The following is a 17,345-nucleotide window of genomic DNA, read 5'->3' as shown; positions in this document are numbered from 1 at the left end:
GGTTAAATCCCAGCTCAACCTGTTCAGTAAGCCAGCACCTATTCAGTAAGGAGATCTTTGGGCAAGACTCCCTAACACTGCTACTGCCTGCTGAGTGCGCTCTAGTGCCTGCCTCACAGGTGCTTTGAGTCCAACAGTAGAAAAGAGCTATGCAAATACTGGAGTTATTATTGTTCGTAATTCCATTTATATTAAGGAAACCATTTAAAGAGACACTGAAGTGTCTAAAAAAAAAATATTTTTCTTTAATAAATGTGTTTAACCTAATAGCCCTAACTAAACCGCCGCATCCCCGCGGCTGTAAGCTATGTAAATCCCCCCTAACTCCCCCCACCATCTCCCCTGCAAAATCCACAACTTTCTTGGTCGTGGATTTTGCTGCCCTAAGCGCTTCCATGTGAGGCAGGGCTATGAGCTGCAGCCCTGCCTCACAAGCGTCTGTCAGCGGCGGGTCTCCGCCTCTCCCCCGCCCCTCTCAGTGAAGGAAGACTGAGAGGGGCGGAGAGAGGCGGCGATCCGCCGATGACAGACGCGTGTGAGGCAGGGCTGCAGTTAATAGCCCTGCCTTACACGGAAGCGCTGCCCGGATTGCCCCCCAGGGAGTTTGGGGGGATTTAGTTAGATTAGAGCGGTGCAAATGCAGCGGTTTAGTTAGGGCTATTAGGTTAAACACTTTTATTAAATAAAAAGAAGCTTTTTTTGAGACTTCAGAGTCTCTTTAAGGGAAACAAAAAAGGTAATGTTTGAGGTGTACCTATAAGTTATTGGGTACTGTTATAACTTTTATATCTGAAAGCCACACAATCTCAAAAAAGGCTATACATACAGATTTGGAATGTAAGGGATACCTCTTGTACAAGTGCTGCCTAAGGGATCCAATAGACTCATAAGCAAAACTTTGCTCAGCAAACCTTGGAAATGGATGGTCATGCTATAACAGTACACCACTATTCTAATAAGAGATGTCCTTGGATCAAGCATGGGCAAACTTGGCCCTCCAGCTGTTGAGGAACTACAAGTCCCACAATGCATTGCAGGAGTCTGACAGCCACAGTCATGACTCATAAAGGCAAATGCATTGTGGGATTGCCCATGCCTGCCTTAGATGATCTTCCATTGTCCACCAATCATTATATCACTAGTAGTGATGGTCATGACTAGGGGAACTCATGGACAAGCATTTGATCAGTTTGGTCAGGTGATAGATACCGTGTTTCCCCGAATATAAATCATCCCCTGAAAATAAGACCTAGCTTATATTTCGAGTATCCTCGAAATATAAGACATCCTCCTTAAATAAGCCCTAGTGGCTGTGGACCAGGCGGGGAGATGGTTGGCGCTGAGGTCCTGCTCACTTCACCCCCTTCTCCCGATCTCCCCGTCCCCCGCCCGCCCCGTCACCCGCTTTACCACATCTGTGCCTGGCTCCTGGCCCCTTCGTTACAAAGTCGGATCCCTCCGCTGTTCATCCCCGGCATAATTAAAACCGCCGTTCAGCGTTAAAAGGCAGCTACTGCAGTCCAGTAACAGCGCCGCCCTCTACAGGAAGTAAACAAAGATCACTTCCTGTATACGGCAGTGCTTACTGGACTGCATTAGCCGCCTTCACTGCTGATCGGCAGTTTTAATTATGCCGGGGATGAACAGCGGAGGGATCCGACTTTGTAACGAAGGGGCCAGGAGCCAGGCACAGATGTGGTAAAGCGAGCGGGCAAGTGGGCGGGTGAGGGAGGGAATCTGCCTATATACAGGGGGGATCTGGCTATATACTCAGGGAGATCTGCCTATATACAGGGGATCTGGCCATATACAGAGAGATCTGCCTGTATACAGAGGGAACCTGCCTATATACAGGAGAATCTGCCTATATACAGGGGATCTGGCCATATACAGAGGGAACTGCCTGTATACGGAGGGAATCTGGCTAAATAGTAAAAGGGGATCTGGCTACCCCCACAAAATATGAGACCTCCCTGAAAATAAGCCCTATCACATATTTTGAAAGAAAAATTAAAAAAGACTGTCTTATTTTCGGGGAAACCCGGTATGTAAGTCTCTGATTTGCTAGTCATGATCATGAGCAGGATGTGATTTCAGCAAATCATAGCTTTGCAAATTTATCAGCTGATCAAACAAACCACATGCTTCTCCATGACCTTTCCTAGACATGACCATTCCTAATCACTAGTAATCCAACAATGAGAAATGCCCCATTCAAATAAAGCAGCAACAGTTACCAAAAAAGGGCTGCTACAGGCAGATCAAATTACAGAGGTGTGTGAAATGCTGAAAGTTTGCACTGTTACCGTTATGTATCGCTGGGCACGGATCTGCTTACCTGAAATCATTTTGATAACAAATTGAATTTTCCATTGGTAAATGTGAGATCACATTCTCAGCGCAGAGAATGGTTTAGGCTTACCAATGGTTAAGAGAAAGTCTAAGACAAATGCAGGTAAGTAAGAGAGAGGTAAAAATATACATTTAGCATCCCAGCCTACAGAATATCGTGTCCATGGATGAACTGCAGTCAGGGCGTGCTCTATGGCTTCTGGGACCAGATGCAGCTTTTTATTACAAATTGGTTTCACTGCGTCCACTGACCGAAGACCTAAGATAAAACGATAAACAAATTAGTGTATTTAACTTAGGTAATAAATTCTACAGATAGTCTTTTCCAAATTAGCTCACTGGAAAATGTGCATTGTCCCAATGGTGTGACTCTTTGCTTTAGTGTACACAGGATTTTTTGTTTTGTAATCTTTGTTCCCCTAGGAACTATTACAAATGCAGTGGTTTGAAAGTTATGGCATTCAGGTACGATGTATATACAGTATGTTAGCTGTCATACACAGTTAGGAAAGGAACTGTAGTGAAAATAAGGCAATGAATAAAATTGCGTTTTTTGTTACTGAAGTAAAATTATTAACTAAACTCTGTGAGATATATATAGGCAGGTATGATCCAACTGAACAAAAACATTAAACTCAGCTTGAGAAAATATTTACAAAAACTTTATTAATCATTATACCAATAAAATCCCATTCAAAATGTGTGCCCCCCAGACCTCCCCAGTCAATCACCAATCCCACCTGATGGACCTCTCCTCAGCAACCCTTAGCCACCCAGACCAACCCACTGCCCCTGATGAACCTAATTAATAATGGCAGTGAAGCATATGCATCTGCCCCACTGCAAAGGACTAAAACTATAGGGACTGTCTGAGCTCAGACACTCAGTGTCCAGTAAAAATCAAGTAGTCACACTCGATCCACACATTGATATTAGACCAGCACCAGCAATAGATATAGTATGCAGGAGAAGCAAAGCGACGGGCCACATCAGTTGAAAGAAGGCTCCAAATATTCAGCAGGCAAATAGTTCACAAGCAAGCAGTATCTTCCAACAACAGCAAAGGGCTGCTAATACATTCAAGGTGTACAGTTCATAAGCAGGGATATTGAGACGCCAGGTGCAGCAAGCCAAGACAGTGTTAGCCTCTAATTTGCATAGCAGCAAAAAGCGTCCATACATTCAATCATGTAGTATAGCACACTGTAGAGTTCCCCTCATAGGATAATGCATTCACCAAGTTGTCATGGCACATAGCCTCAGCACAGCTCAACAGGATCAGTGGTAGCACAAGCAATATGTAGCAACCAAGCCTTCCGTGCAACAGCAATATGTATTGTTGATACAATGATGATTCCCATCCGGTACACCATACACAAGTCATAGCCAGTTAGCCCACTCCATTGCACATGACAATTGCATAGAATGCAGTCCCTCTTCTGAGGTCAGAGAGTAGATGCCCGCTGGGCTGCTTACGTCTCCTGTAACTGAGTAGTCGATGCAAGCTGGCCTCTGGCTGGAGCTGGTAGGCTGGATGCTGAGCGACGCTGCAGGGTGAGCGAGGTGCCTCGATGGACGGCCATTAGCCAGGCAGATCACAGGTGCGTTGGTGCGGGGAGGCCGGGACGCAGCACATGCGTCCTCGTTTCGCCGGACTTCCGGCTTCCTCTGGAGGTAAGGAACTTCCTGTACCGCCGCCTATTTATTCCCCCCAGCACACCGAGAGCAGGGAGGCCAGCCACACCCACCCCACCAGTGGCCAATGCCGGGCAGGAGGGTGGAACCAGCCGACACAGCGGGCAGGCGCCACACGTCACCCACCCGATGCGTCAACACCGCACCGCCCACCCACCCGAACACCCGCCGGGCGACGGGGCAGGGCAGGCAGATGCCACGCGGAGGCCGCAAAGCAACCAACCCGGTGCGTCCGCCAAACCCCGCCCCCCCCCGCCCGGACACGCCGCCGGAGGGGGCGGGCGAGGACAAGCACCACAACAACCCACATACGGCCAGGGAGAAGAAGGAGGGGCAGCACCAGGTAAATATATCCCAATTCCAATTTCACACAATAAAGTATATTGGGCATCTTAAGTATCGAATAACCACAAGTCTAACGTCTAATAATGGCAACAGAAACAGCCTCTTTATAAATATTCAAACACCCAGGGAATTTATATAGATCACGACCTGTATCATAACCGGCCGTGCATCCAATCATCCCTAGTTAGGGGGTATAGATCAACCCATAATATGGCAAATGCCCATATAAAAAACTACTTATATATGTTTGGCGATGTGCGGCAGAAGACCCCCCACCCACAAGTCGGCAGGGCGCCCCACAAGTTCCCAGGACCCTAACGGACCCCATCAGCCCATCATAATGGCAAGAACGAAGCATAACTGGTATGCTCGTTCAAGCCAGGGGGCTTTGTAGCCTCTAATTCGAAAATCCAACGTGACTCCCTTTGTAGTAGTAGACGGTCCATGTCCCCACCTCTAATGGAGGCATGGATCCGATCAAGGCCAACAAACCGCATCATAGTGGGGCTACCAGCATGTGCGGTTTTGAAATGTCTGGCCACAGGGGTAAGACTGGAAAGGCTTTTACTCTTAATGTTGGTCACATGATCGGAAATGCGTGAGCGTAGCTCACGTTTAGTTTTACCTATATAAAATGCACCACAAGGGCACAAGAGAAGGTATACCACCAAAGTAGTATTACAGTTGACATAATGTGCCAACTCCCAGTCTCTACCATCCGGTAGCCGGACAGACCTACCAACCTGCATGTACCTGCACGTGGTGCAGCCACCACAAGTATAGGTACCTGTTACCTTACAATGTTTGGATCTACTAGAGGGATCAGAAAAGTGGCTATTAACCACCCTGTCTCTCAAGGAAGGGGCCCGTCTAAAAGAAAATAGATGTTTGATGGGAATAATTTTATTCAATTTAGGATCATTGGTTAAAATATGCCAATGTTTCTCAATTATGTGGGTGATTTTAGAGTGTTGAGCTGAATATCTAGTGCAGAAGCGCACAGCTTGTCCAGTACCATTTTCGGATCAGGCGCCAGTGGCGAGTAAAGAAGCTCGTGCACTAGCATCCGCTCTCCTAAAGGCTCTCTTCAGAGTGCCTTCCGGGTATCCCCTCTCTCTAAACCTCCTCCTCAAATTATCGGCCTCTTCTTTAAAAGACGCATCTTCAGAGCAGTTGCGTCTCACTCGCAAATATTGGCCAATGGGAATACCTCTCACAGTGTGTAATGGGTGGAAGCTATCCGCCCTAAGAAGTGAGTTGGTTGCAGTGTCCTTTCTATATAGACACGTTGATAATTGGCCATCATTGTCCAATAGGATGGAGATGTCAAGAAAGGGGACCTCCGAGGAGCTACACTGCATGGTAAATCTGAGATTGCTGGAATTATCATTCAACACCTCCACAAACTTCTCTAATAAGATCTGACCTCCTGTCCAAAACATGATGATGTCATCAATGTACCTGTGCCACGCCAAAATGTGGCACAGGTACATTGAGAGGCCATCACTAGCAAATAGCTTGCGCTCCCACTCCCCCAGGTACAGGTTAGCATAGGACGGGGCACATGTCGTCCCCATCGCTGCCCCCTGCACCTGGAGGTAGTGGGAGCCCTCCAAGTAAAATTATTAGTTTATAACAAAATGGCCTCCTGTAAGCCATATTGCACACTTCCTTTATAGCATACATTATCCTTCGAAATAACAGGTTCTCTTGTTCGCAGTTTCGCACAGTCTCATGACATAGGAATGCAGCTGTGGGATTTTGAGTTGGTATCTTGCAGATAAGAGACACAGTGTTTCCCACAAGTTATAACCTTGAGTTGCACAGATCTATTGTCCACTGAACTGTCCATGAGCTTACCTACTTAGATATTCATAAATATTCATGTATTCATTTATGCATATTGTATCATCCAATAAGTTAGTTAGCTCCTATGTTAGGAACCCAATCGGGGTTTTAGGTAGGCGGAATAATTAGAATCTGTAATTTATTTCAAAGAGTATATCTGTCTGTTCCAAGTTTTTCCACCAGACATCATTATTCTGTCTCCTGTACAGTAAATAAACTTCTACTATACTTCCAAGAGACTGATCTGTGATATTTCACAACAGTTTGGCAAGCAAGCAGCCAGGAGGGTCCAGCCTGACACCTGAATCCTATCTGGTCCAGCGCTCTGAGGACAAGCCACCAGTGTGAATGTGCACACCAGGTAAGCAGATATCTTGCACTTAGCTAAAATCTGTCACACTCGGTGCTGTACCTGGAGCGCAATTGCCGGAGAAGGTTTGGTTGTAAGGTGGCACTCCAAATCAGTCTGGAAGTAAAGTATGGTTAAAATGTGGATATCCTCACTAGTATATATAGAGTTTAACTGGCTATATATGATTTAGTGGGAAGAACTTGTAAATATGGCAATCCTCACTATCTGTGAATAGTGGGAAGAGACGTCTGTAGGAAATGTGGAAATCCTCACTTATGTGCTGCCTGTATACTGTGCAGCCTCTGCACTTGATCCTAGTCTTCTCTGAGCAGTCCCTTGTACTGCATAGCTGAGGTGAGGCGGGGATTGATTGCACCTCAGGTTGCATAGTTTATGGTCACCAATAAGCTGAGAAGAGGACTTATGTAACGATTGTGGAACTTTCTCCGTGATCAGCGCACAACGCGTGCGCTGACACGGCGGAAATCCTCCACAAGCGTATATTTGCAGGCACCCAGCAAAAGGGAAAATTCCTGTCGGCAGATGGCGCTGGGAATTGCAGAGGAACCAATCCTCTGTACCTCCACAAATGCCAGACAGGAATTGTACGAAGCACAGAACGCAATCGCAAGAGAGGCGATTGCGAATGAGAACGAGCAAAGGGACAGGTTGTATGTGTGTGCGCCAACCTAGTCGCCATCCCGCGACAGTGCACACACAACAGCAGATATGAAACAGGAACGCGATCGCGAGAGGTGCGATCGCCAGACGTGACACAAGGCAGATCAGGACAGAATACGAGGTTAGCAAAGGCACAGCAAATAATACAATGAGAAGATGCGGAAAATAACAAACGCTAGCTAACCGTGAACACCGCACTCATTCGCAACAGTGCACGCGGTTATGCGCGGCCTCTACGTGATAAGCACAATAGAGACAAGCATGCCTAACTAACCATCGACAGACAAACATGAAACAGAGGATGCGAACGCTTGCTTAACGGTTTCCTCACCGAGCTTCCAGCAAGCGGTCGTAGCAGACAAGACAGACACACGAAAACAGGGACAAGCGAGAGATAGGATCCACAGCACTAGCGAAAAGTGGCTAGCGCGATACCAGGAGACAGAACAGAAGGATCCACAGCTCTAGCGAAAAGTGGCTAGCGCGATCCCAGGAGACAGAACAGAAGGATCCACAGCGCTAGCGAAAAGTGGCTAGCGCGATCCAGAGAGGCAGAACAGAAGAGATAGCTGGTAGCAACCGCTGCACCAGCTATGCTCCAAGAACAGAGATCAGAACGACTTCCTATCGACCACCACTGGGACAGGACAATCGCAACAGACAAACAAAACAGATAAACAATCCTAACTGCACTAGGGAAATCTGCCTAGCACAGTTTCCAGGAATTACTCTAAGCTGATCTTCAAACAGAGAGTAAGGCTGACACCCCACCAGGAGTGTTACATAGGACGAAATCCTTATGACCAGCGAAGCATTGTGGGAAAGACATAGTACTTATAGTACACGCCTCCAATGAATGTGGCCAGGCAATTTGCATGACAACGTATGCAAATTCCTCTGCAAGCACAAGCTGCAAAACTGACAGAAGCTCTTCTTTCCAGAGTCCTGCAGCATGCAAACCTACACAATGGTCAAAAGGCTGCCTGCCTGCACAGGCAGCTGAGCAAATCATCACAGTACCCCCCCTCTAGGGTCGAATTCCAGACGACCCTCAAAACTGCTATTAGCAACAGACTCAAACTGAAGACTCATGAAGGTCGGGGCAGCCCGACAAGGTCCAATTCCAGAGTCAGTCCACCCGAAACCGACCTCATCCGAAACATGCCCATCAGTACTACCAGTCTCAGTATAACACCCATCAGGACTGTGAACGCCAGAGAAGAAGCCATCGACACCCTCCAGACAATACCCACCACCTTCCAAGGAGCGTCCGAAAATACCAAACCTGCCACAATACCTGTTCGAAGTGTCCCTTACAACACAAAAGCCACCGTTGATCTTATCCAGGGTACCAAACAAAATTTCTCCCGGAATCTCCCAGAACCTTTTGAAGCTCCACAGAGATCCCAGGAGGGCAGAACAATCACCAGGCTCACATAGAGAATTACCAAGAACCCTCATGGAACCAATGACAATTCCGGATTCAGAATTACGAGGACACCCATCAAGATCAAGACTTTCAGGGTCCACTTCTGGGCATGCAAGCAGGCAGGCCATATCAGAGCATGTCTCCACCGAGGAAGCATCTGAGTACGCTGGTAACCGAGGCACACTTGGGCTTTCTGGGTCACAGAGCACACTGGGGTACACCAGCACAGGAGAAACCTCAGGACATGTCGGGAAACTGCCAACCTCAGAGTCCGGCACGACAAGAGACAGAAGAAATAGCGACATCAACAGGATAAACTTTATTAGGCATATTAATTTTACTTTTGACGCTGCACAGTCGAGAAACTTTCCCCATAGCAGGGTCACAGATGGAAGATCTCAAAGATCTGTTTCTAAATGACAAAGGATCCCACACATCCTTGAGGAAACCGGCAGACTCATGCCGATCACAATCTGCAGGAACATACAAGAAACAGGCATCAGATCGCACAGATTCAAACTGCACACTGTCAGGAGAGAATCCTTCAGGATTCGCGCAGGAATCAACCACAGCGGCATACTCATTCATTTCAGATTGCACAAAGTCAAGACTCTCATGCTTTACCCCAGAAAGGCAGGAACAATCATCCGACAACGATGTCTCTTTATTGGAATCAATTGGTTGGTGTGTGTGCAACTCATCCAAAATCGTTTGCCATACATAGATCACCAGATCCACATCATCCTTGTCACATTCATCGGAATCAATCAGAAGGTACATAGAATCAAGACAAGCATTCAAGACATCTTCACTTTTTGCGATGTAAAAATCGCAAAAGGCTTTCCAATCAAAATCGAATTCTTCCACCAAGGCCCCGTTTTCCCATGAGGCGAATGGTGGTTCAAACAACCCGGTGTCTAAATAATCTCCATAGGGGTGGAGTTCAGGAACAAGAACAGATTTTTTAACTGCTTTAATGTAGTGTGCGATCCTACCTATAGCAGGATCCACATAAGCTTTGGATTGGGGCAAAAAAACTGGAAACTGATCAGCAGATGCATTATAAACATCATTATCATACTGCATGGTTTTGCCCATTTCAGACTTGACAGAAATAACCTCTTTATTTGTGGTTGCTATGGGCAACGGATCTTTCCGCTGGGAAGCCTTCCTAGATCTTTTACGTTTAGACTTAGAGGCTTTGGATGGCTGCTTTATGGATGAAAGAGTAGATGGAACAGCTGATTGAGCTGCTGACAACAACTCATTAAGGGGGTATGGTAATTGAGGTAATCTCAGCCAATTGTGAATTAAAAAGGCCAAGAATTCCAGGGGTCTTTGACTCAGGGTGGTATGATCTAACACATCATAAGCCCACATTGACATTTCGCCCCCCAACAGAATGTAGACCATTTGGGGGGCCCAGGTAGACACTGGGGTGCATTTTAATTTAGGGTTCGCTAACAGTTTCGTACACTCAGACAAAAATTCGTCTGCTGATTCAGGTTCAAGTTTTTTAAATCTCTTAAAGGTACAAGAGCCATATTCGACAAAATCGTACAAATCGGAAATTCCGTCTACACTGGGGTTTTGGGTTTGGCTGGTCATACTGTAACGATTGTGGAACTTTCTCTGTGATCAGCGCACAACGCGTGCGCTGACACGGCGGAAATCCTCCACAAGCGTATATTTGCAGGCACCCACAGTAAAAGGTGCTACGCACCCGTAGAGGGAAAATTCCTGTCGGCAGATGGCGCTGGGGAGTGCAGAGGAACCAATCCTCTGTACCTCCACAAATGCCAGACAGGAATTGTACGAAGCGCAGAACGCAATCACAAGAGAGGCGATTGCAAATGAGAACGAGCAAAGGGACAGGTTGTATGTGTGTGCGCCAACCTAGTCGCCACCCCGCGACAGTGCACACACAACAGCAGATATGAAACAGGAACGCGATCGCGAGAGGTGCGATCGCCAGACGTGACACAAGGCAGATCAGGACAGAATACGAGGTTAGCAAAGGCACAGCAAATAATACATTGAAAAGATGCGGAAAATAACAAACGCTAGCTAACCGCGAACACCGCACTCATTCGCAACAGTGCACGCGGTTATGCGCGGCCTCCAAGTGATAAGCACAATAGAGACAAGCACGCCTAACTAACCATCGACAGACAAACATGAAACAGAGGACGCGAACGCTTGCTTAACGGTTACCTCACCGAGCCTCCAGCAAGCGGTCGTAGCAGACAAGACAGACACACGAAAACAGGGACAAGCGAGAGATAGGATCCACAGCACTAGCGAAAAGTGGCTAGCGCGATCCCAGGAGACAGAACAGAAGGATCCACAGCGCTAGCGAAAAGTGGCTAGCGCGATCCCAGGAGACAGAACAGAAGGATCCACAGCGCTAGCGAAAAGTGGCTAGCGCGATCCAGAGAGGCAGAACAGAAGAGATAGCTGGTAGCAACCGCTGCACCAGCTATGCTCCAAGAACAGAGATCAGAACGACTTCCTATCGACCACCGCTGGGACAGGACAATCGCAACAGACAAACAAAACAGATAAACAATCCTAACTGCACTAGGGAAATCTGCCTAGCACAGTTTCCAGGAATTACTCTAAGCTGATCTTCAAACAGAGAGTAAGGCTGACACCCCACCAGGAGTGTTACATAGGACGAAATCCTTATGACCAGCGAAGCATTGTGGGAAAGACATAGTACTTATAGTACACGCCTCCAATGAATGTGGCCAGGCAATTTGCATGACAACGTATGCAAATTCCTCTGCAAGCACAAGCTGCAAAACTGACAGAAGCTCTTCTTTCCAGAGTCCTGCAGCATGCAAACCTACACAATGGTCAAAAGGCTGCCTGCCTGCACAGGCAGCTGAGCAAATCATCACAACTTATCATCTGTATGCAGGCAGTTGGATAACTCCTAGGAAAATCCTCGTTCTTAACGGGAAGAGGTAACGGGTTGAGTATTAGACTCATCACGGCCAGAGAGTAATTACCTCTGGTTAAGCCTATAGTGGAAATCCTCACTAGTCTATAGTGGGAAGGGATTTATCCAGTTAGGTGAGATGCAGCGAGATTCCACGTGGATGAGTAAAAGTTGCAAATATCTGTGAGGAAGGGAAAAAGAAGAAAAAAAAAAAAAAAAAAAGAGAACTGCACTATGGAAATTATTTTTGAGCCATGGCAGTAACATTAGAGCAAGTAATATTTAAGAGCATGCTTTGTGAGACCTAAGTGAATTATGAATGTATTGAATGAGTGAATTTATTCCACTTTGAGTAAATTATTTGTAGTTGCTGTTGTTGAACCAGTAACATGTAGGTGAATTTGGCTGTATGCATTTGATGACAAAATTTGGGATATTTATGCATTGGGAAATAAAATCTGGTTCATGGAATAGATCTATGGAATTATGATTAGGGAAAGTTTAGGGACAGTTACACTGTACATTTTATTTGTTGTTTTGGTTGTTTGCGTGTTTGTTTGTTACTAAGTGTAGTTTGTGTTATTCTGGCTGTACGTGGAGGTACAATCCAAGAGGTTGTAGTATTTTACAGCAGCCTCCAACGAACCTAGAGACATACTATGAGAGTGTACTAAATCTGTAGGCTATACAGCCATACCACAGAGTTTCAGAAATTTAGAGACATCTTTATTTCTTGTTTTAGTAATTTAACTACCTGAGATACAGAATATGGCATCACCCTTACAAGTTATGTGTAATAGAGATTCAAGTGATAAAATGAGTTTCATTTATTATAATGGTAAAATGCCTGAGAAAACTAAAATTAACATTGTTAAAAATTATTCTTTCAATTGTCATATTTTGAATAATGTACAAATTTAAGAAGTCCCTATTAGGTAAACATAAAACATATGGTTTAGATGCAAATGTTACTAAAAAATGTCCATGTTATAAAAATGGAAGAGTTAGAGGTTCAGATTTACGTTATGAAAATCAGAATTTAAAAGTGAAAGTGTCTGCTGTTCTTTCTAGCTGTGCCTGCAGCTGTAAGCCCCACTCCTAAGTAGTCAAAATAATGTAAGCCTGCCAGTAGGGGATACAATCCTAATATAGTGACAAAATGTAGAGAAACATCTATATGGAGGTGAGAGGATTAGATGGTATAATAAATAAATACAAAATAATAATGTTAAGGATAGCGGAATAGCCGACGCGTGCTTTGACGGCGCGGCGGCTGTTTCTGCATCTAGTCCGGCGGTTTACGCGCGGCGACATGTGTCTGATCTGGTTCAGCCTTCCTGTGCACACAAGCTGAGGAATACACGCGCGCGCGCGCGGAGAGGCAGAAGCTTTATGGGAAGCAGAGAAGGATCAGCTGACTCCCTTGGTCAGCTGATCCGAGGATGGATGCGGATTGGCTGGAAGGGACTGGGCGGCGCTGATTAGCGCTGCACTATATAACCACTTGTCCCTCAGTCTCACATTGTCTGTCGTTGCAAATGCTTAACGTGTTAGCACACAGACCTCAGTCAGATCCTACAGTGTGTTAGAACCAGTATTCAAGAAGAAGGAGGCACTCCACAGGCTTGAACTTGCGTTCAGTTTATTGCATGTCGTTACACTACATGTTTTGGGCTCCGCCCTTCATCAGGTGTAACCACCTACTACCTCCACCTTCATTTTATATCACTGACCCCACCCTCTGGGGGTGGGTCAGATTCACCACCAGTGATTACATATTAACATTCAATTATCCCCTGTTAAGTCACAGGTTAAATATAAACATCATACATCCTCCATGCTTATAGCGGCTACTAAATGGAGGAGACTAGAAGTAAATATGATAAAAAATAAAAAATAAAGAATAAAAAATAAAAAATAAAAATACAAGTACTGAACAAATCATAATAAAACTAAAAAGTAAAAAGTCACTTTCGCAGGGCACTACCCCTTGGGGTCTACCCTGGAGAAACTGATGAGAGAATACGCTCTAGACATGTTAGTTCAATTACTTCCATGATTATTTTACATACAGTTTCTTGTCAATTTCATGAGATACTTCAGCACAGTTCATTTCCTGCAACAGAATCATAGAAAGCATTTTAAATTTACTTGTTCATTCAGACCTCTTGGTGACACAGAATCAAGTCTTTTAATCCATCTAATTTCCTTCTGTAATAGCACTCGTTCTCTATCTCCCCCTCTAGGCAATGGTTCTACCTGATCCAATACTAGCCACCTCAATTGAATCACGTTATGGCCATGTTCCACAAAGTGTCTAGATACTGAGGTCTCATGTCTTTTTTCACCTTTAGCAAATCCTTTTATGTTGTTTTTATGTTCCTGGATGCGGGACTTCACCCCCCTGGTGGTTTTACCTACATAGTACAATCCGCAGGGACATTTAAGGGCATAAACAGTATGGTCGCTTTCACAAGTATAATATCCTGTACATTTGATTTTTTCACCTGTACGGGGATGTGGAAACCAGTCCCCCTTCATTACGGCTCCACAACAATTACATGAAAGACAAGGAAAGGTTCCGTTTTTTTTTGTTCCCTGGAATCTCGATTTCTTTTTTCTCGACAGATCCTTGTTACTCACTAATTCACCGATAGTTTTCCCTCTTTTATAGGCAAATACAGGATAATCCTTAAACAGGTGGCCACACTCTCTATCGTTTTGGATTATGGACCAGTACTTCCTTACAGCTTTGCGTACTGTGTTTGACAAGTCATTGTATTGTAATACATAGGGAATTCTCTGTAATCATGGAAGTAATTGAACTAACATGTCTAGAGCGTATTCTCTCATCAGTTTCTCCAGGGTAGACCCCAAGGGGTAGTGCCCTGCGAAAGTGACTTTTTACTTTTTAGTTTTATTATGATTTGTTCAGTACTTGTATTTTTATTTTTTATTTTTTATTCTTTATTTTTTATTTTTTATCATATTTACTTCTAGTCTCCTCCATTTAGTAGCCGCTATAAGCATGGAGGATGTATGATGTTTATATTTAACCTGTGACTTAACAGGGGATAATTGAATGTTAATATGTAATCACTGGTGGTGAATCTGACCCACCCCCAGAGGGTGGGGTCAGTGATATAAAATGAAGGTGGAGGTAGTAGGTGGTTACACCTGATGAAGGGCGGAGCCCGAAACATGTAGTGTAACGACATGCAATAAACTGAACGCAAGTTCAAGCCTGTGGAGTGCCTCCTTCTTCTTGAATACAAGTATCACGTTGTGTAGCAGAGGTGGTGTACCTGCGTGGAGGAGTGCACCGGCACCCACTCTCCTTACCTAGGATTGAGAAACTGAGGTTGGTTCAGTCGTTCTTCATATTGGATTGTTACACCCGAGTGAACCACTCAGCATGTCGACCACCAACTCCATGACCACAACTTTTGCGTATGATGACGCAGCAGTGGAAGCGATCTTGAAACAAGTGGAAAATGTTAACCTTGGTGATACCACAGACAGCACTGTAACATTGAAATTGAAGAAACTGTTTGATATAAAAAAGAAAGCATTGAGCAATAACCTGCATCAAACGTTCCTTGCTGATTACGTCAGAGCTGGACAAATACAGAGAGGCTACAGAGTAAGCTTACGTTCCACATTACTCACCGAGGACACTGTATTCCAAAGCAGGTTTTTTGAGATCTTGAATAAATGTAGCAAGGACATCATGGTATTAACTATTGACCGCCTGCAAGTCCAACTGGGTGAGTTCCAAAAAGAAATCGATGTATTGGAGAAAGAAGTACGCGAATTGACTGACGGAGCCTCGTATGATGTTATGGACAACGACATGGAAATGGGACTAGCAGAGATGAAGAAAACCATAGTCACCAGAAAGCAATCCAAAAAAGAAAGAGACGCTGAGGACTATAGGACGGGCCGCGTCTATACGTGGCGCGAGGAAAGAAGGAGAACGCGCACACTTCCCGCTGAGGATCGAGGACCTGCAGGTAGAGGCAGGGGCCAACCCCGGGACACTTCCGGGTCAAGGCGGCGGAAACCGCAAACACAGTGGGAGAGACGCCAGACGCATACCGCCGACAGCGCCGCTGAAGGCGAATCTACTGGAGCAGAGAGCGCTGATTCCAGCGGTATGTCATCCCAGCAGGTTTTTCGCAAGGCCAAGGGGAACCTCAGACCAGGCAGAGTAGAATCAGACGGAGCGGCAGACACACGTCTAGGACGCCGCAACCCTCGTCAACCGATTCTAAGAGATCACTATCCAAGAAGGACTCAGCACAGCCAGAGGTAAGCAACCTCGTTATTAATATATCTGATGTTTGCACTAACCAAAGCGGAACTTTCATTGTTGAATAAGGGGATGGGGTTTGTTCCCACGTACAAATCAGATGAACTGTTGGCCGAAGTGGATCTATATAGATTTGTTAGATCATTGAAGCTAAAAGTACACTTTAAAGATAAACCTGAAGTGACAAGCACTAGTTTGCATAAAAAAAGTGATTGGTCGCCCGACATTGACAATGCCTCAATCAATTTGTTTGAGAAATTGGTAATGGTGGAAATTGACAAGAGTCACAAGAAACAGAATCATGTCAGGGACAATCTGACATATGACGAAAGAAAAGCACTTAAAACTCTGAGCGACAGACAAGACATTATTATTGTGAGAGCTGACAAGGGAGGAGCCATAGTGGTAATGAATCGCAGTGACTATATAGCTGAAGCTAAACGGCAATTGGAATGCCCAGGCCACTATGATAATTGTGCATACGATCCTACTTGGGACATTAAGAAAGGCATTGATAATTTGATCTGTGACGCCTTGCTGGAAGGTCTCATTGATAAATCTATGGCTAACTTCCTCACTGTTGAACATCCGCAAGTACCTTTATTATATCTACTACCCAAAGTACACAAAAATTTAACTAAACCCCCCGGCAGACCCATTGTTGCCAGTAGAGGTTCTATATTATATCCCCTGGCACAATACGTGGATGCATCTCTGCAGAAACTTGTTAACATCCCTACGTGCTTGAAAGACACGAATGATTTTTTACAGAGACTGCATGAATTACAAGGCATACCTGAGAGGGCACTGTTATGTACATTAGATATTCAAAGTTTATTTACTTCGATTCCTCACCAAGAGGGTATGAATGCAGTAGAAAATTTACTTCTTGAGACATCTACGCCTAACAGAGAGGTTTATTTTTTGCTCGACTGTTTGGAAATTATACTACGCAAAAATTACTTTAAATTTGAAGATTCCTTTTACATACAGAGACAGGGAACGAGCATGGGAAGTCCGGTGGCCCCTTCGTTCGCAAACATTTTTGTCAATAACCTGGAAAAATATTTATTTTTGAATAACAGGAAGTACAATAAGCATATTTTTGCATATTACAGGTTTGTGGACGATATTTTTCTAATCTGGGACGGCTCAAAGGAACTATTGTCAGATTTTATGATAGAGGTTAATTCCTCTCATAACACCATTAAGTTTACGGCAGAAACATCAGAGGTATCCATCAGTTACCTAGATGTAATGATCAGTAAAAAAGAGGGCAAACTAGTCACTAGTTTATACAGTAAGGCCACAGATAGGAACAGCCTATTGAGAACAGACAGTTACCATGAGCCCAACTGCAAGAAAGCTATACCACGTAGTCAGTTCC

The 17,345-nt window shown here is 45.0% G+C and overlaps 1 protein-coding gene across 3 annotated transcripts in view; it reads right to left on the bottom strand.

Moving 5' to 3' along the window:
- Positions 1 to 1,642: 1,642 nt before the first annotated feature.
- LOC137545837 (retinol dehydrogenase 7-like) overlaps positions 1,643 to 17,345 on the bottom strand; it is a 137,266-nt gene continuing 121,563 nt past the window's right edge. For all 3 annotated transcript variants that reach the window (XM_068267522.1, XM_068267523.1, XM_068267524.1), the window contains exon 5: positions 1,643 to 2,611. In XM_068267522.1, the coding sequence (XP_068123623.1) occupies positions 2,388 to 2,611 (224 nt within the window). In that variant the 3' untranslated portion in view covers positions 1,643 to 2,387. The remainder of the gene's footprint in view (positions 2,612 to 17,345) is intronic.

Source organism: Hyperolius riggenbachi, chromosome 2 (assembly GCF_040937935.1).
Source record: "Hyperolius riggenbachi isolate aHypRig1 chromosome 2, aHypRig1.pri, whole genome shotgun sequence".
Lineage (NCBI taxonomy): Eukaryota > Metazoa > Chordata > Amphibia > Anura > Hyperoliidae > Hyperolius > Hyperolius riggenbachi.
This window is presented reverse-complemented; position numbering and strand designations above follow the sequence as displayed.